The sequence below is a fragment of the Bos indicus x Bos taurus genome, chromosome 4, assembly GCF_003369695.1.
Source record: "Bos indicus x Bos taurus breed Angus x Brahman F1 hybrid chromosome 4, Bos_hybrid_MaternalHap_v2.0, whole genome shotgun sequence".
In the NCBI taxonomy this organism is placed as follows: Eukaryota; Metazoa; Chordata; class Mammalia; order Artiodactyla; family Bovidae; genus Bos; species Bos indicus x Bos taurus.
Genome location: NC_040079.1, coordinates 1,528,446 through 1,547,904, shown reverse-complemented (window position 1 = coordinate 1,547,904; position 19,459 = coordinate 1,528,446). Strand labels below are relative to the sequence as shown.

The window sequence follows — 19,459 nt, the reverse complement described above, 5'->3', positions numbered from 1 at the left end:
CAATCAACGTTTTCTTTTTACCATGCATCTCGATTATTCTTTGCAACGGTAGTCCTCTCGGTTTTTATGTTCGCATAGGGCTCTGATACGTAAATATATCGTGGTTTACTTATCCGGTTTACTGCTGACACACATCAGGGTTGTTTTCGGATTGTGAACAACGCTGCACAGCGCGGCTCCCTGCGCTGCTGGCCTCCCGCCAGCAGGGGGCGGCGCCTCAGCCCGCCCTGCGCCGCGCGCCCCACGCCGCTCCCCGCCCGGAAGTCCCGTCCCGGCCGGAAATCCCGCGTTGGTGCGTCCCCAAAGATGGCGGCGTCCACCGGCGCTACGGTGCCGGCGCGGGGCGGCTTCCGGGGGCGCATGGGCCGCGGGAAGCGCGGAGGCGGGCGCGGGCAGCGCCGCGGGCCGGAGGGCGGTGGGGAGGGGGCCCTGAGGCGGCTGAAGCTAGCCGTGCAGGAGTTCGTGCGGGGGACCGCGGAGGGTGGGACCCCCGGCGGCCGCGAGGGGCCCCGCGTTGCGGGCCGCGCGCGCTCGGGCGGGAGGAAAAGCCGCCGGGAACTGAGAAGGGAGAAGCGGCATCTGAGGAAGGCGCGCCGGCTCCAGAGGGGGGCAGGCCCCGCGCAGGACCCCCGCCCGGGCGGGGAAGCCAGCGACCCCCGGGTGGGGGCAGCGCGGGAGGAGGCCGACCGGCCGTCAGCGGGGCTGCGGCGCCCTCCGGCTCCGCCCAAGGCCGCCCCGGCCCGGACCCAGGCCCAGGGCCCGCCCGGCAGGACCAAGGCCCCCGCCGCCGCCGCCGCCGCCGCCCGGAAGCGGGCGCTTCTGGCGGCCAACGAGGAGGAGGACCGCGAGATCCGAAAGCTGGAGCGGCGCCTCGGCTTGAACAAGCGCAGGAAGAAGGGCGACGGCAGCAGCTCCGTGCCTCTCAGCTTTGCCCGCGACGGGCTCGACTATGTCCTGGAGGCCCTGGGCTCTGGGGAAAGTAGTGGCTTGTGTGAAAGCGGCAGCGAGGCGGAGGAGGGCGCGGGCCCCACACCCCCCGGGAGTGAACTGGACACCGACGCTGAGGACGGATGGGAGGAGCAGGACCTGGAGCGGAGCAGCGGGCAGGCGGCAGAGGATGCGTGGAGCGAGGAGAGGGACCAGGACGATGCCGAAGAGGAGGCGCGCGGAGCCCTGGGCACAGCCAAGGAGGAAGGGGGCAGAAAGAGGGTCCGTTTTGCAGAAGATGAAGAGAGGAGTGAAACCCCCTCGGAGGCTGTGCGTACAGACGATCAGGTATCGTGTGCACGATCTCAGTCCTCCGGGATCTTCAGAGGAACGAGGATTGCAGTTAGGTGTGGGCCTGGTCAGGTCAGTACTCTTGCCTGGGGAATCCCATGGACACCGGGGCCTAGCGGGCCACCATCCGTGGGGTCACAGAGTCAGATACGACAGGGCACACAGCAGGTAACAGAGAAGGGAGAAAGCATCTCCAGAGCCCTTTCTGTCCCAGGGACTTGGCGGCCATCCCCACCGGCTGTCCTCAGGCTCCAAACCTGACTCCCCACCCCCTTGCTCTGTCCGACCTCTGGTGTGTCCTGGAACAGCTGCCGCACCTCTGCCTGCCCCCACCTAGTCCTTTTCTTGTCCAGCTGCTCCCGGAGTGAGTCCTTCTAAGGCACAAAACTGCTCTCTCAACACGCACTTGGATGAGGTCTCACACTGACCACCAAGTTCAGAACCCATGGCAGAGCTGATGGGCTCGAGGGATGGCCCTTCACCTGTCAGCCTCCCCTCAGCACGCACCTTGTGGAACTGCTCCCTTCCCCACCTCTCCCCGTTCAGCGTTCTGATCTGCGCTCACTATGACTCTGTGTGCGAGGCCTTTCCTCATTTTCTCACTGATGCGTTTATCTGTTGATGTCACACGTCTCTGGAAACCTCCCCCTCCTGAGGGTATGATCTGTCTCGTTGCTGTCCCTGGTGCCTCCGTGCCTGGCACTCTGAGCAAGTCCCCAAGTGCCATCAGCTCCTCTGAGCACTGGCTTTCTGGCTCTTCCCAAGTCTCTGTCACAGCTTGTGGACATGTAATTGACCTACTAGTGGGCGTCTTAAGATTAAGTTTCTTTGTGCATAAATGTACTTTTCTCTGTCTAAGCACGGATCACGCTTTACAAAAAGTGTTTGTTTCCTAGCGGCTTTGTCACTCAGGTGTCAGGGAGGGTTGGTGATAATGATCTGTAACTTGTAAGTTGAAAATCTAGGAACCAGTGAGCAGTAGGTTGATTTTATCATGTAAACTTAGATACTAGTTTTGAGCAAGTTTGAAGTTTTTCCAAACTTTTTCTCCGACGTCGGTGGTGCATGTAATTTCGGTGTTTGTGCGAGGCTGTGCCCGCTGTCTGTTGAGGCTGGCAGAGGGTAGGATGTAGGGCCCTTGGGGGCACAAGCCCGAAGTGCGCAGCCAGGTCAGCAGAGCTCCAGAGGGAAAAGGGAGGTGATGACATGGAGTGCTGACAGTTACCTGAGTGTTGGCGTGCTTGTCCAGGGCCAGAGCGGGCACTCGGGAGACAGCTGGTGCTCACCAAGCAGCGGTGGTGACCACCTGCCCCGTGGCCTGGGATCCAGTGTCTAAGAAGAATTTATTTCTATCCTTTCAAGCAGAGTCTTGGTGAAAATGGTGGAAAGTACGTCCCACCTCATGTGAGGCGAGTGGAGGAGACAGAGGACGCCCAGAAAAAGGAAGAACTGGAAAGGCTCAAGAAACAGGTCAAAGGGCTGATCAACAGGTAACCTCGAGGCAGTGCTGCTGTCCCTTCAAGAGACAGTGGAGGAGCGATTCTGGGAGTTAGCCGCAGCCCAAGATGCTTCTTTAGCTGAAGCACTTTTCCCACAGAAGCAGGGCGTGTACATCCTCCCACCCCCACCAGTACAGCCGTTTTTCCACACCAGGGAATCCAGGTGCTTATGCCAGCTGACAGTGAGAAAGCTGACTTCTCCCAGCAGCACGTGCGGATGTGCTCAGGGGGGCCTCCTGGCCTGCCGGGGGCACCGAGTCAGCATGGCAGCGGGCGTCCTCGTCACGGCCTCCCTGGTCCTGACGCGGGTCCCGCGTGCGCTTCACTGGGGCCGCGTCTCAGCGGAAGGACAGCAGTTAGGTTATTTGCTGATCGCAGAGGATTGTGTGTTCTCCACACGCGTGTCGAGTTTAGGGCTTGCCTACACAGCGTAGGACCTGCTGGTATATTAGTAACTTTTCCCTTTTCTTAAAATGACCCCCAAAACGGCGGCCCAATCGCTCTGTCTTTCCACCTGTGTGCAGGCTGAGCGAGCCGAACCTGGCCTCCATCAGCAGCCAGCTGGAGGAGCTGTACATGGGCCATAGCCGGAAGGACATGAACGCCACGCTGACCACCGTCGTGCTGAGCGCCTGCGCCCCGGACACGGTCATGCCCGCCCGGCTGCTCATGGAGCATGTCCTCCTGGTCAGCGTCCTGCACCGCACCGTCGGCCTCGAGGTAGGGCCGCCGCGGCCATCCCGGCGCCTCTCGTCTCAGTGGCCGGCCGGCGCAGTCTCAGGCCAGGCCGTGCTCCGTGCCCACGTGACGTTGCCCAGCTTCTGGTTCTGACTGGTCCGTGTTGGCTATGAGTCTCTCTCCCTCTGGACCGTACCGTCCGCCTTGTCTTTGCCTTCTCTGTGATCCCGCCCTGGCGGTGACTGCTTCCGGTGTTCCGAGCACAGGCCTCTTTGTTGGGCAGGAGGCCACCAGAGTGTGAGGGAAAACGGCATTAAGAGAGGAGACGGGACAGCGCCTGGCCTTGGGGTGTTGGTGTCCCTGGGTGGGCCACGGACCTGCGCGTGTCTGTGAAGGGGCCCTTTGTCAGGATTCCGTGGACGACGCGTCTAAAGCGCCCGCTGCTCGGAGCCTGGCCCCGTCCCCCCGCCCCCGAGTTTTCGGTCCCGGCTCAGTGCCTCCTGTGTCGGGTCGGGGGCCCACACACCGCGGGGCCTCTTCTTCACCCTTACATTGACCTTGGCGTCCGCTCGCCCAGGGTAGCGGCTTCCGGGGCTGTTGAGGGCGCTCTGATGATGGGACTTGATACTGAGGTGGCGGAGTAAGTGGGGGAGGAAGTGAACAAGGCCTCCGTCCCCAGACGACGGCCGTATCACAAGAGCTTGTAGACCCGTCGGGCCTTGGCGGTCCGGGGCCTTTTGCCGCCTCTCAGCAGCGGGCCGCCGCTGCGGGTCTGGCCGCTGTGCGAGTCCTGGGAGCTCCAGGCAGGGGCTGGGCAGGGCTTTGTTCAGCCCTGCTTTGCAGATGCGCAGTTTTTCTCGATGTCTGCGGAATTCTGGACTCTGGTTTTTAAGGTCTGTTTGAATGTAGCATAGTGGTCGTTATCGAAAGAGTGTGTTCTTCAGGGGCGTCTTCAGTGAAGAGGCTTGCCCTGGGTGTTTACAGGGTAGACTCTTCACAGGTCGTTAGAAGCCAGAGGACGTGTCCGGCCCGTCAGAGCTGCCTCCACGGAGCCCTTGCTCCCTGCTCCCGTCAGCTGCCTTTCCCTGAGGGCCCCCGGCGCTGCCTTATCTTGAGTTTGCCAGCGAGAGGTGTGTGTTTTCCGCCACAGTCCGTCCTCACCGGGGATTTAACGCGGCCTCTGCTTCTCCAGCCACCCACCCAGGCGGCCAGGGCTTGGGCTTACTCAGTCTTAAAGCGGTCCCTGCCCCCCCTTCCCGCTCCTCCTTGTGGGTTAATGCCCCCACTGGAAGCTCCGTCAGCCCCGTGACCTAGATGGTTGATCCTTCCCCTCCGTGACTGGCCACCCGCTCTGGTTCTGTCCCTGGGTCGCTCACGTCGGGTCTGCCTGCCCGGGTCCAGCCCAGCTGCAGTGATCCGGGTCCCTGAGTCTCAGCTGGAGTGTTGCCATTACCCTGCTCCCCCTCCCCGGGCCCCTGCCTTCCAGGCCCAGACTGAGCCGGAGAACTGAGCCGTGTTGGATAGCATGTTTTTAGAGATGTGGGTGTGTTCTTAGCAGTTTTCACAATTGTATTTTTCCGAGGAACCAGAGTGGCTGCTGGCCGCAAAAGGTGCCTCCGTTGGAGGGAGGCCTGGGCGGCTTGCTCTGCGTCGTGTGCAGTTCAGGCTCTCCTCTGGGAAGCTCTGTGCACTCAGGCTCGAGCTCTTAAACCTGCCCTGTGAGATCTCATACCCCGCCACCTATGTATTTTGTTAATTTTTAAAGCACGAAGCCTTTTAACACACGTTTAAGCTGAAAGACGCCCCTGAGAACAACCCACTCGCCCGAGGCCTGTGTGCAGTCACGTGTGCTCTGCTCTCCGCTCACCCGAGGCCTGTGTGCGGTCACGTGTGCTCTGCTCTCCGCTCACCCGAGGCCTGTTTGCAGTCACGTGTGCTCTGCTCTCCGTCCAGGTGGGCGCCCACTTCCTGGAGGCGGTGGTGAGGAGGTTTGATGACGCGTATAAAAGCAGGCGAGATGGGAAGGAGTGCGACAACCTGTTCGCCGTCATCGCCCATCTGTACAACTTCCACGTGGTGCAGTCTCTCCTCATCTTCGACGTGTTGAGGAAACTTGTTGAAAGTTTCACGGAAAAAGATATCGAGCTGATCCTGTTAATGCTGAAGACCGTGGGCTTTTCACTAAGGAAGGACGATGCTCTGTCCCTGAAGGAGCTGATCACGGAGACTCAGGCCAAAGCCAGCGGAGCAGGCGGCAGGTTCCGGGACCAGACCAGGGTATGCGCCCCCCGACCTGCTTCCCCCTGCCTGACGCAGCCTCAGCACGCGAGCCCCTTCCGTCCCAGTGAGCCCTACGTCTCGTGCCTGATCTGGTGTTGCGGCTTTCTTTTCAGTCTGTGAATGAACCTCCTTCTTGACTCTCACGGGTTTAAGACCGTTCAGTTGTTCAAAAGAGGCTTACTGGGAAGGCCTGTGGCGAGGGGTTCGGGTCAATGCGCTTGGCCACCGCGGGACTGTGTGCTGCGGGCCTCAGTTTCCCCATCTGGAAGGTGGGGCTGATGGTAACTCCTGCAGACTGAGAGGCCTGGAGGAGCCGTGGGGGTTGGGGGGGCGGGGCAAGGGCCCCGTTGGGGGGGCGGGGCAAGGGCCCCGTTAGAGGGGCAGGGACGGCCTCCCTGGGGGACTGGGCAGGGTCTAGCCTCAGGGCCTTGTGAACCTCCCAGGGAATCGGAACCTTGTCCCAGAGGCATGAGGCATGTGATGAGTTCTGAGTAGGTAAACGCACGTTTTCATGCTCAGGTCACTTTGGATGCAAAAAAGGAAAGAGAAAAGCAACCTTGGGTTGGGGCGATGATTAGCAGAGTTGCAGTGGGCGTGAGTCTAGGACTTAAAAGTCCTCAGACTTGGGGAGAGGGCGGGAGACAGGGGTCAGAGGTCATACCAGGTACCCAGCTTGGGTGTCCAGGTGGGCAGTAGGTTGTTGAGAGACACAGCCCGAAAAGGAAGACTGGCCCAGTTTTGAAATCCTGAGATGAGAGCCACTCATTGTGAGGAGGGAGGCGGGGCTGAGCCTTCTGAGGGTCCTAGGGACCCGGAGGTGGGTGAGGTGCTATGTCCGCCATGGAGGGTCATGGGAGCCGAGCGGGGGTTCCTGACCAACGCCCTTCTCCTGTGTTGGATGCTCAGGAAAGAGGCAGGGGTAAAGGTCAGCTCTTCACATCAGGTGGCCAAAGGATTGGAGCTTCAGCTTCAGCATCAGTCCTTCCAGTGAATATTCAGAACTGATTTCCTTTAGGATGGATTGGTTTGATCTCCTTGCAGCCCAAGGGACTCTCAAGAGTCTTCTCCAACACCGCAGTTCAAAAGCATCAGTTCTTCGGTGCTCAGCTTTCTTTATGGTCCAACTCGTACATCCATACGTGACTACTGAGAAGACCATAGCTTTGACTGGACGGACCTTTAGCTTTGACCATAGGGAGGTCAGCAGACACGTGCCTTTAGCTCTGATGGTGGCGCGAAGCTGGAGGAGGTGGGCGGGGGCGGGGGCTCGCTGAGGGCTGGGGGTGCTGAGCTGAGGAGGCGCGCCGAGTGCTCAGTGCACGCGCAGTGTGGGTTGTGTCTCAGCGCTCACGTTTGGGGGACTCTGCTCTGGGCCTGTGGGAATTCTCACTGCTGTTCTTGCAGCTTTTCTCTCAGTACAGTGTTATTTCCAGTTTGAGAGTTAAAGAAGGAGAAAGGCCAGGAATGGGAAGAAGTCGGGGCGGGAAGGGGGCACCTGAAGCCGGTGGGGCAGCTGGGAGCCCTGGGTGGGCGGCCTCGCGGCAGTGCTGCTCGACAGCGGCGGCGACCACACGCGGGAGGACGCCCCCTCCCTTCCCGAGCAGAAGGGCTGCCGGTTCCTCCCTTTTGAAAGGGTGGCTCCTCCTGCCCGTGTCTCAGGTCCGCTTCATGCTGGAGACGCTGCTGGCCCTGAAGAACAACGACGTGCGGAAGATCCCAGGCTACGACCCCGAGCCCGTGGAGAGGCTGCGGAAGCTGCAGAGAGGCCTGGTGAGCCCGCCCCCCTCCTCCCTGGGGGCCCCCCCTCCTCCCTGGGGGCCCCTCCTCCTCCCTGGGGAACCTGCCCCTCCTCCCTGCGGGCCCCTCCTCCTCCGTGGGGAGCCCACCCTCCTCCCTGGGAGCCCTCCTTCCTCCCTGAGGAGCGAGCCCCCCCTCCTTCCTATGGGCCTCCTTCTCCTCCCTGGGGAGCACCCCCTTCTCCCTGGGGAGCCCTCCTTTCAGCTCCTATGCTCCCCAGCTGCACTATCCCATGAGACTTCTCCAACAAATAGAGGAGCCACAGGTCAGGTGCCCGTCCAGTCGCCAGGGTCCCCAGGTCAGGGGGAATCTGCAGGTTTCTGTGGTGAGACCCCCCCCCACCTTGTGAGCTGTGGATGCCCCTGCGCTGAGCCCTCAGCCACACAGAGACTCACAGGCGTGTCCTCTGGCCGGGGTCCCACCCAGACCAGCGAGGTCAGCCTGGGAGTGAGGGCTCGTCTGTTGAAATTCCCTGGGACTTCTCGCCGTGGGCCCCTTTGGCAGCTCCCTCAGCCCCAGGCCTTGGTCCCGTCGCTGCATCCCACGGATCACAGGCCGGTTGGCGGCGTCCTCACTGCCGGCGTGGGCTCTCCCTGGACCCCTGTGGGACCGCTGTCCTCCCACAACACGTCTGGGGATGGGCCCAGGAAGCTCACACTCGGAGGTCTCCTCTGACGCTGCCATCCCTCCCAGGGGTTAAGTGTCCGGGTTGTCGGCGACTCAGCTCAGTGTTCCCGCACCAGCAGCACCTTCGCCCAGGCGGGAGCATCCCAGCTGGTGCTTGCGTGCTGAGCCGCTGTGCCGGCTGCTCTCTTACAGGTGCGCGGTGCCGGCGCAGGGACAGACCCCGAGCTCCGAGTGTCCTGGGACAGCGTCCTGAACGCTGAGCGCACTGGGCGCTGGTGGATCGTGGGGTCCGCCTGGAGCGGCGCCCCGATGGTGGACGGCGGTCCGCAGAAGGCCCCGCAGAAGCCTTTCGCGGGGACGGTGCGTGGGGGACCGAGTCCGCGCGCGGGGACGGTGCATGGGGTACCGAGCCCACATGCGGCTGTCCCTGGGGTTATTTGACGATATTACGGAAGCTGCTGTGGTTTTGTGATCTCACGTAATTCCATTTCTGTTACTTCCTCTGAAAGTATCAAAACGTTAGCTGGGAGACTTAGATGCAGAGACGAGTGAGGGGATGCTCGACCGCCCCGCCCCTCTCTCACACGGGAGCCCGCCTACACGCAGCGGGTTCCTCCGGGGGTCTGCTCTGCCTCTTGCTGTTGCAGGGGTGGTGCTCAGAAATAAAGACTCAGCACTTACACGTGTGACTTACAATTATCCTCGACGTCAAACCGCAGGATTACACACATAAGTTTTTAGAAACTTCTTAACTGTACTGAACCGAAGGAGAAATTTAGTGACACGTCTGTACAACTTAGGCCCTGTCGTCCCTCTTTGCAGGTTAGCTCGAAGATCCTGGAGCTTGCCCGCAAGCAGAGAATGAACACCGACGTCAGGAGAAACATATTCTGCACGGTGATGACGAGCGAAGACTTTTTGGATGCGTTCGAGAAGCTCCTGAAGTAAGCCCTGTGTGCGCCTCCTCCTTGGCCTCTGAGTCAGGGGCTGGGTACCCGCCTCCCCAGCGTCCCTCCTGCTCACTGACCGCTGGTCGCTCCAGATGCAGACAGCTTATGATCTGTTGATTGGAGGGATCCGGTGGCCACCTGATGGTTCCCGGTGGCCGCCGCTTGTCATGAGTCGCTTAACTCTTCCTGTTAAAAGTTGTCTTTCTGACTACATCTAAGTTAAACCTCCCGTGTGGCTTCTGTACTTGGTTGTAATGAGATTTAAAAGCATCTGTGTACTTTGACAAAGTACATCTAAAAAGTCTAGTATTAATTAATTTTCCTTTACTTGCTTCAAATTCAGAAAGAAATGGAGGGTAGGCATTGCAGGACTGTGCAGACTCCACACTGCACTAAAGGGGCAGGTCTCACCGTGTCCGGACCCGCCCACACAGGACTCAGCGGGGACAGTGGCAGGGACTCACTGCCGGCCCGAGGCTAAGATGCTGTCCTGTGGCTCAGTCCCCAGCCCAGGCCCGTGTAGGCCCGGGGTCCCCTGCTTCCGGAGCCGGGGGTCCAGTCCTGCCCCCCACCTTCTCTGCTCGGCTCGTCTCACCAGACAGACGGCTGGACAGGGAGTGCCTCTGGGAGAGCTGTCTGCCTCGGGCTGCCGACCTCGGGCAGGTTGAAGGTTCAGAGCTGGCTGCTTCTGCCCTCCAGGCTGGGGCTTAAGGATCAGCAGGAGAGAGAGATCGTTCACGTGCTGGTGGACTGCTGCCTGCAGGAGAAGACCTACAACCCTTTCTACGCCTTCCTGGCCGGCAAGTTCTGTGCCTACGAGAGGAGGTTCCAGGTGATGGGGCCGGGAGGCTGCCTGCCATCACTGTCTGACTGCAGGCCCCGAGCTCAGCGCGGCGGGTGGGCTCCCCGCGTCCACGTGGCGCCCCCGGATCCACGTCACAGATGAGGGTGCTGTGACCTGGTGGACCGGCGAGGCCTCTGCGGTCCAGTGTTTCTCTGATTTGAGGGACAGCATCTCGAAAGAGATGACTGTGAAGCGGTTTCAAACTACTGTGTAACGAAGCCAGTGTAGTTTCTAAGAAGTCTTCAGCTTAAGGATATTACATCTAAGTGGTTAAGTGTCATACCTTTGGATTATGTTTGTAGTGATTATTCTAATAATTTGTGGGATTTTAACTTTTTTCCCCCTTTTTATTCTGTTAGATGACGTTCCAGTTCAGCATATGGGACAAATTTCGGGACCTAGAAAATTTGCCAGCCACTAGTTTTGCTAATTTGGTTCATCTGGTGGCCCACTTGTTGAAGACCAAGTCACTGCCACTTTCCCTCTTAAAGGTGTGTGAGGCGCACGGAATAACTCAGGGCACTGAAGCTGAAAGCATACAGCTGAGCCTTGAGCCGCGGGGTCCGGGGCAGACCCCCGGTGCAGTCACAGTCCTCGTCTGACTTCACAGTCGCCTCCGCATTCTGGTTCCACGTGCCAGGAGCCTCCCCGCTTGGGCGCGTGTGGTCCTGCAGTGCGTTTTAGGGGGAGAAGTCCTCGTGTAAGTGGACGTGCAGTCCAGAGGCGAGCTCGGGGCCCAGGGCCGGTGTGTTTGTTGCCTTAGGAACACACGCGTCCTTGGATCCTGACTCGCCTGGGAAACGTCATCATCCAGGCAGGCAAGCAGGCAGCGTCAAGTTGCCGGTAGCTTAGGGCACCGTGACAGCTGCTGGCTGCTCTTCGTGGGGCTGGGGGCGCAAGTGCAGGGGCTGCTCACACACCTGTCGAGCTCGCCTCCTGTGCCTTTGGGGTGGCGCACCGAGCGTGAGGGCCCACCGCCTCGCCCCACACCCCGGCACGGGGCACGCCCACGGCACAGACCTCTCTGGCTTTCTCGTTGCTGGGGGGTCTCGCCTTGTGTTTACTGGAGTTTGAGCTCAGAAGGGACGGCGCACGGCGTGTCCCTCAGCTGCAGTAGGTCATGGAGACACCCCTGAGCCAGGGCAGCCCCTCCTTCCCTCACAGGGGTCTGACCGGGCCTCTGTCTGCACGCTGTCCCCCCGTACCATTGGTGGCACAGGGTCACCAGGCTGCCGCTGTCCTTTACTCGAATTCAGCATAAGCTTGAAATGCATCCACGTTGATCTCCGCACTTCTGTTCTCAGATTTTATTAGTGTTGTATAGCCTTCCGCTGTATAAGTGCACTGTGATTTTTATATACACAAATTTGTCCCTCCTGGACCTAGATTGTGTGTGTGTGTGTGTGTGTGTGTGTGTGTGTGTGTGGTCTTAGTCAGGGGGTAGCTTCTCTGAGGCATGGAGATGATCGCACCTGTCTCAGTTCTAGGGAGTCCTGCTTCGCTCAGCGCCCCTCTGCCCCTGAACTTGACTGAGCTCTGCTGAGTCCCTTCGCCGGCAGGTGCACACCCTGCAGCCGTGATGAGAGGGCACAGGGCCTCAGCTGGTCACTTTATAAAACTGGAGACAACCTTAGTTAAGGGGGCAGGGGGCGGGTAGCATTCCCTCAGACTGTGCTTAGAAATCGTTGAAAAGTTGGCTAAACCTGTGTAACGTTACTGTTTTTTATCCTGACTCTATTAGGTTGTGGAATTCAGTGAACTGGACAAACCCAGAGTCCACTTCTTACGGAAAGTGTTACACATACTGCTGATGGAGACAGAAGTTGAAGACCTTGGTTTGATTTTTGCAAGGTTTGTTCCCAGCGTTTTGATAAAACACGGAAGAGAAAAGAGAAAGCATTTCACTCACGTTATCTTAGAAAAGCGAGCTTGTTGTGCTGTATGTTGTACTTAGGGGCAGCTTTTCAGTTTAATTTGGATGATGTCTTGTATGTTAATTGGGGGATGGGAGACTTGCCTAATAGGGAGCTGAAGGTGATTTGTGACCAGTAGAGTATGTTCTGCACTGAGGGCTCTGCTTCAGTGGGAACTGGCCATGCCTCCCTCTCCGGGGTCCCCCGACGGAGCACCAGGGCATCTGGTCACTGATGCGTGTCCCTTCCTCCCCAGGGTGTCGGACAAGCCGGCGCTGGGCCTGCTGCGTGAGGGCCTGAAGCTCTTCATCAGCCACTTCCTGCTGAGAGGCGCCCCGGAGGCTGGCGCCCTGCGGGAGCGCGCCGAGCTGTGCACCCAGGCCCTGCAGGGGCGGGGGTCCCTCAGGATGTAGGGGAGGGGCCTGTCTGCAGGGCGTCTCCTGTACAGCTCGCCCGGAAGGCAGGGCAGCTGTAGCCCTGTAGTGTAAGCTAGTGTATTTAGCTCCAGGGTTGTATTTGTATTTTAAACCATTTTCAGATAACTGTATTTATATCTCCAGGAGGGGCGGGCAGGGCAGGCCCAGGCAGTGAGGGAGTGGGTGTGCAGTGTCTTCAGAGACAGGATGAGCTCGAGGCTGCAGTCTGAGAGAGACTGGTGGTGGTTGTATCTTTGTATATTGGTTAAAAATTCAGAAGTCGTCCATCAAACGTGCCTGATGCTGTGTTGATACGTGAAGTGTCCTGGAGGCCGCTGTCCTGGGAAAGGTGGCAGCTGACCCGGGCCTCACGGTGTGGGGGTGCTCCTGGCTCCTCACCTCAGGTTCCCACCGGGGGCAGGCCAGCTCCCCCGAGTGTCACTAACTCCACATAACTCTGAAGCCCCCACGTGAGCAGACGGAGCCTGGGCTGGCCGGCCACGCCTGCTGAGCGGGTTCTTGGGTGGGAACTCAAGACAGACCGCCCGCAACGGGCATGCCCGGGTTGCCCCTGAAGCACAGCGCCTGCCCCCCCTCGCTGCGCCTGGGCAGAGCACAGACGAGGCGAAATGTCCGCATTGCTGAGTCCGGGTGAGGTTTATGCAGATGGAATGTATTTTTATAATCTTTCTTCAAGTTTTAAATTATTTCAAAATAAACAATTCTTCTAAAACATGCATACTGCAGAACTTATTCTTTCAAGGTGTGAAATATTCTGATGTCTTTTCATGAAAATAATTAAGCTAATTCGGATCACCATTGGCTCCTTTTTTGTATTAACTGTAGTGGTGGCCACACGCGGTCCTCGTAGCTGCAGGGACGTCTCTCTGGTTGCGGCTGCTCTCCGGTTGCGGGGTGCAGGCGCTCGTTCGGGTGGCATGTCCTGTCACTGAACGCAGGTTCCAGGGCGCCTGGGCCTCTGCAGGTTCGGCTCTGGAGCCCTGTTGCTCCGAGGCACGTGAGATCTTCCCGGGTCAGGGCTCGAACCCAGGTCTCCTGCACGGGCAGGCGGATTCTTTACCACCGGACCACCGAGGAAGTCCTAACCTCGTTTTTAAAAACATGGCTTAGTCCTTACTGTAAAGCAGTGACCCCGTGTCTGTTGCTGTACTTCCCTGCGAGGTGCCCCTGGGTCAGCAGGAGGAGCCAGAGGGACGGCCTGCGCCTTGACCTTGACCTGGGCCTGGGTGGCCAGGGCGTTGGTCACCAGAGCTCTGGGCTCAAGGCTGCCGACTGGGGGCCGCAGACCGCATCCCTGCCAGGGTGTCAGGGCAGGGCGCTGCAGGTCTGTGCTGGGTGCTGCTGGATGTGGCAGGACTCGGCACCGGCAGCTGCTGCAGAACCTGAGCCCGTCTGGGATCGTTTCCGCTCCCAGCTGCGGTGCGGCTGTTTGTCCTGAGGCTGCGGTGTCTGAATTACACCAGCTCGAGGCCTCTTCCAGGGGCGCCAAGTAGGAGTGGGGCTTGGTCTCACTCAGCGTTTGCTGGGGGCTCCTCCATGCCACACGCGGAGTTGAGCCCCGGGGCAGCTTGAAGGTTTCAGAGACATCACGTGCCCCGTCGTCACGTGCGCCAAGAATGGCCGGCAGCCAGCCAGCCAGCCCCCGTGGGCCGGGCATGGCGAGCTTGCCGGAGGAGGTGACCCCGGCCCCTGCCCTTCCAGCCAGAGCCCGGGGCACCCAGGGACGCGCGGGCTGCAGCGGAGGGTCGGGACACGGGGCCGGGCCGTGTGGGGCCCCGGGACCCGGGACAGAAGGTGGGACGGGACCGGCGCCTGCAGCCTGCCTGTGAGGAGCAGGCGTGTATCTGCTCCACCAGGGGAAGCCGTCGAAGGAGCGTCAGCAAGGGAGTGAGGCCACCTAGGCTGCGTTCTCAGGAATGCTGCCTGAAACAGCGAGAAGTGCCGGTCACCTGGTGTGAAGGCCGGCAGCTGAGCCCGGGTACGTGCCTCTCGTCCCCTTCCTGGCCCAAGACAGCAGCGTGAGAAGGAAGATTCTGGAGACGTGACTGAGGCACACACAGCAGAAGGGGGCACCTTCCAGTGAAGAGGTCCGGGGGCGTTTGGGGCCCTGCCAGCACCCGTCAACAGCAGGGTCGGGCAGGAGGCCACAGACACACCGCCCAAGGTGGGGGCTTGAGGCCCGGGTGTCGGAGCCCCCCAAGGAAGCTGAGTTAGGAGAAGCAGGCCAGGGACAGGGTGCCACCCGGCAGCTCCTAGTGCAGAGAACAGAACCGGGAGGACCCAGAGGCAGCCCGGGAGCTCCAGCACAGCTCAAGACCCTCCCAGGACGGCAGCTCTGTGACCGAGGAGGGGCTGCAGGCAGACCCCAGACGGAAGCAATGACTGAGCCTCTGCAGGGCTGCATGTCTCCCTGCGGGCGGCGCATTTAAGGTGCACACGCATCTGGAGTGTTCCAAGAGGCCCGTGAACCTTGGATCTTCTGGGGAAAGGAGTACTGGCCTGGGAATCAGGGCTTTTCCTCTTCTCACATTTCATACCTTACTCCACACGGATGACACCGACTGGAGAGGGGTCAAGTTCACACGCAGATGACATTTATCTCGAGTTGAGCTGGGTAAAATGAAAAATGATGTTTGCATGATAAGATGATGAAAGGGAAAGTGGGGACCGAGTTTAAAACGCTCTGAGGCTGCTGTGTGTTTGGAAAACAATGCCATGTGTGTGCACACCGGCCCGGGGAACAGACTGATTTTGACCTTGAGCATGTCCAAAGCGGGACGCTCGGCCAGGGCCTTGGGGGGTTATCGCGGCGGCATGTCCCCGCGCACTCAAGCCGCCAGTCTGCAGGGGATGGGCGCCCGCCCCCACCCCCGGCTGCGGCACGGCCTGCATCTTTCCTTCCAGCCCTGGGGAACCAGCCTGGGACCTCCCATCCTGCCCCTCACACACCAGGACCACTTTTGCTGACAGAGGTGTTGGGGGTTGCCCCTCTAGGGCCCCATGACGTGCAACCAGGGTCGCATTTATCTGGCTCAGCCCGAGGTCAAAACGAGTAAGAGGACTTAAAGATTATTCCCTAGAGAAGATCACTTACGGTGGATTGCATGTTGCGTTTTACTTGGTCGGAAGCATTTCCTAAGAAGGTGGCAAATTCTTCTGCTTTTGTTTTTTGGTTTGTCCGTCGTTAACATCTTCCCCATTTGCGTTTTCTCTTTTTTTTTGCATGTAATCCACACGCATTTACGCACACACACGTTTTGATGGCAGCTATAGAAAGTGCATACGTCAGGACACAGCTCCTAAGCCCTCAGCCCGTGTCTCCTGAGGACAAGGACATTCTCGTACATTCGAGTACAGGGGAGTCAGGCGCACCCTGAGAACACAGACGTTCAGGAACGGTCCAGCAGACGGCCGTTTTCATCCTTCCGGTTGTCCTGAAGTGAATTTCCTACAGCTTTTTTCTCCCCCCTAGACAGAATACAGTCAAGGTTCAATCGTTACATTTCTTTTTATTTCTCTTTTAGTATTGAACACCCACCCCATCCCATCTCCACTTAAAATTTTCACTCAAGGCCCGAAAGTAGGGGCCGGGGGGACTTCCCTGGCAACCAACGCAGGGCGCGCTGGTTCCATCCCTGGTCAGGAACCAAGCTCCCACACGCCCCATACTGCTGCCAAAAAACCAAACTTCCCCAAGAAACCAGCCCTTTGTCACGTAGAGCCCTGCACACGTCCGGCGGGCTCCGTGTGGCCGTGGCCGGGGAAGCACACTCGGGGACTGGCCCCTCCCGGCTGCGCCGTGGGACAGTGGTCAGCGCACGGCTCAGGCCGGCGGTGCTCGGCCACTAGTTACGGCCGAGGCCCGCACAGGCACCTTGTCACCCTTGTGATGATTAAGGGAAACTAATCACCAGAAGTCAAGGACATCTTACAACGGGGAGGAGTGCAGCAAAATGTGAATTTCCTGTTCCCCACCAACATGTTTGCCTAGTGGGTCAGGCCCGTGTCAGTGATGCTTGCCAGGATCACTTATGGCAAGTTGGTCACTTTCTAACTCCGTCATCCCTCCTACATGACTAGCTCGCATTCTTGAAAAATGAGCCTCTATACTCCTCTGCTTTTCCCGGGAAAGCTCAGACTCTACCCATCTCAAGAGCACTGAAGTGGTGAATGGCAGTCTCGAGACGCCGTCGCTGGCTGCGGCAAGCACAGAAGATGTGTTCCCGCCAGAGCCTCAGGTCAGGCAGGCGGGGGTCCCCTGCCTGTCGGGGGAGATCCTGCCAGCTGGAGGGAACCCAGCTCTGTAAGCCCAGGTCTAGGGTTCAGTTTCCAACTCCCTCATCAGCAGGCTTCATGGCATGGCCCCTGAGCAGTCCCATCTCGCCTCAGCGATGGTGACGCTCCGGTAGCTTGCCAACTGCTCAGGCACGAAGTGCAGAAGGGACGAAGCGCGTCAGGCCTGGCCGGCTCAGGCCAGCCATCCCCGCCCGCAGCGCGGCCACCCCTTCTGTGAAGCCGCTTTGCCATCTGTGTGTTCTCTAGTTGCTCAGGTAGGTCTGTGAGTGCCCGGAATGGCAGCGGTAATTTCTCTGAGCCTCAGGATGGTTCACTAGCCACAAAGTCACTCCATGCTCTTCTTGTTTCTCTTCTCACAGACCCTGAATCACTGCCCACTTAGGAGAACAGGCAGCGTGGCCAGCTGTCCTGGTCAGTCACCCCAAGAGCTCAGTGGGGGCTGCTCTCAGACAAGCAGCGCTGGGAAGCGGGACCTGCTACCGTCCAGTGGCCCCACGGACGGGCCCCGAGGGTCCCCAGCAGGGACATGTGGTCCGTCCCCACACTCGGCTTCCCTCTCCGCCACCCTCCCAAGTCTGCATCAGTAACTTGACCAAAGAAGCCGTGCTTATCAGTTCCGCGGACAGCCTGACCTTGCAGGAGGGCGGGCACGTCTACCTTGCAGGAGAAGGAGATTTTATGGCCTAAGATGAGCCCTGCGTCCTTCAGGGGGCCTGGTGCTGTGTTCGTGGGTCAGTCAGTCCCCAGGGAGCCTCTCACCTGGACAGAGGAGGCGCCTGCTCGTCGTCTGAGGCTGGAGTGTCCCTGTGGTTGCTTCTCCCCAAAGCGCACATTGGGGAGGGGGTGTGTCTAAGGGCATTCTGCTTCCTCAATCCCCAATTTGCCATCTGAATCTACTTTATAATTCTTAAATACCTTTGGCTTATTCAGGACATTGTTACTATCTCTGGGAAACTATCCTTAATGAGAGTAAAACAAGACTCACAGAAAAGCGCAAGAGGAAACCCAGGTGCTGGGGGCCGGCCCGGCTCCAAGTCCGCCTGCGGAGTGCCAGCACCACACATCCGAAACCGGGGGCAGGCCTCCCGAGTGCTGTTAGGATCATTACTTAACTGCACCCGGCAGCCAGAGCTCTGACTTCCTCCCAAGAGCCAACTGCGAGCAGGTGTGCCCGAGGGCGTGATTATCAGAAGCCCAGCCTCCCCAAGTGCTTCTCCTGGGCTTACTGTGTGCAGAAAAGCCAGTCCACATGCCTGGGGCAGAGACCCCGCCTATGTAACTCATCAGAAATACAACGTGATTATTTGAGATTTACTTTATCCTTGCCCTCGAACTTTTCCCTGGGGGAGGAAGTACTTTTCAGTCTGGTCGCAGGTTAGCAGCTAAGAGACGCAGACAGTGGTCATGAGCACCCGTACGCTCTTTGACTTAGATGGACAATGAGTATTTTTGTTTTTTAAACCTGTTTTCTTAATCAGATTTGATGAGCCAGCCAGAGTCCGCATACTACCTTAGTGACTGTAGGGCTCACTAAAGCTGCCCAGGCCGAGGCGGCCTGCCCCGGGTCTGCCCTGGAACAGGGCTGTGCCAGCCCCACCACGAACACCCCCCAGAGCCTTGAAACAGAGAAGCGGGAAACACCGGGCAGACCCCGGGGCTGGGCTGGCCATCTGCTCCTGCGCCTTGTCTGTCTGCACAGCACGGCCACGGCAGCGGGAGTGAGGCCCACCGCCCCTGTGCTCGCGAGCCACGGGCCGTGCGCGCAAGACCAGGCCAAGGTGGAGCTGTGCTCCATGTCCCCGTCCAGTCGCCTCGCGTCTGGGGCTTGACCTGCCCACCTGGAGGCCGGGCCACTCAGGCCTGGAGGAGACCGGGTCCGGGTCTGCCAGGCCGGCACAGGCCTCCACTTTCTCCCCGACAACCAGTGGGCTCCAGCCACCTCCCTGCCGAGCTTCCGTGCCGGCTCCTGGCCCAGCCCTGGGAAGCGAGTGGGCAGAGAAACAACACGGATGGGGGTCTGTGGTGAGCTAGTCACACCTCTCACTGAGGTCAGTCCAGCCCAGCGGGGCCGGGGCCGTGGACGTGGCTCCTGAAAGCAGCGGCCAACAGTGCCTGTCAAGATCCCAGAGGGGACCCGCGGGGGCTCTGCTCCCTCCGCCTCCTGCCACCCCCATCTCCAGGCTTGGGGGGCCAGGCGGGGCCACCGGCAGGGAGACCGCTTGTGCCCCAGGCCACGGACACCATGTGACCATGGGCCCTGTCCCTGCTGGGTGGGATAATAAAGTACTTTGTTACCTGTGAGTGAGAGGCCTGATAAAAGCAACATATTATCACGCCACCTGTGATTAGGGGGCATCTGGGCACCAGAGACTGGGTCACATATGTGAGTAAACACAATTTGTTTCTGTTCCCTGATTATGAAGGTCGCGGTGGTTTAACCCCGCTGGGACCGCCCCGCACACTATCTGCTCAAACAGAACTGGGAAAGGAAACACCGGCAGTCATTAAAAGCGAATCACCTTGTTTTACGAAGATAGGGAGGCCTCAGTGTGGGGGCCCCGGGACGGCTCCATGGCCCCCGGGGGCAGACCACCCGCAGGGAGGGCGCTGCTGGGAGGAGACCCAGGGGGTCACGACAGCCCTGGTGCTTCTGGGAAAACCTGGGGCTATTCTAAGCAGTTCTGAAGAGCTGCCAAGAATGCAGTGTGTGACGATTCAGGTGTCTCCTTTACCTGTGAAAATAGGAACAGGAAATATGTCAAGGTAGTGGGAAGACTTCTGAGAGCTACGGAGCCCGCCAATATTGCTGGTTTTAAATGTAGCAGAGGACTTTCTTAAAAACTGTCTTTATTGAAGTAGA

General features: G+C 59.4%; 1 protein-coding gene across 2 annotated transcripts; it reads left to right on the top strand.

Moving 5' to 3' along the window:
* The first annotated feature begins 298 nt into the window (after positions 1-298).
* NOM1 (nucleolar protein with MIF4G domain 1) lies at positions 299-13,019 on the top strand. 2 transcript variants are annotated; one of them, XM_027538469.1, is made up of 11 exons: positions 299-1,275; positions 2,644-2,768; positions 3,302-3,497; positions 5,409-5,732; positions 7,395-7,505; positions 8,352-8,519; positions 8,982-9,103; positions 9,809-9,941; positions 10,313-10,444; positions 11,695-11,804; positions 12,123-13,019. In XM_027538469.1, the coding sequence occupies exons 1-11, from the start codon at positions 307-309 to the stop codon at positions 12,277-12,279; spliced, it is 2,547 nt and encodes an 848-aa protein (XP_027394270.1). In that variant the 5' UTR covers positions 299-306; the 3' UTR covers positions 12,280-13,019. The 2 variants fall into 2 exon arrangements, with proteins under 2 accessions (XP_027394270.1, XP_027394269.1); XM_027538468.1 differs by having other exon boundaries at positions 2,641-2,768.
* Positions 13,020-19,459: the final 6,440 nt, after the last annotated feature.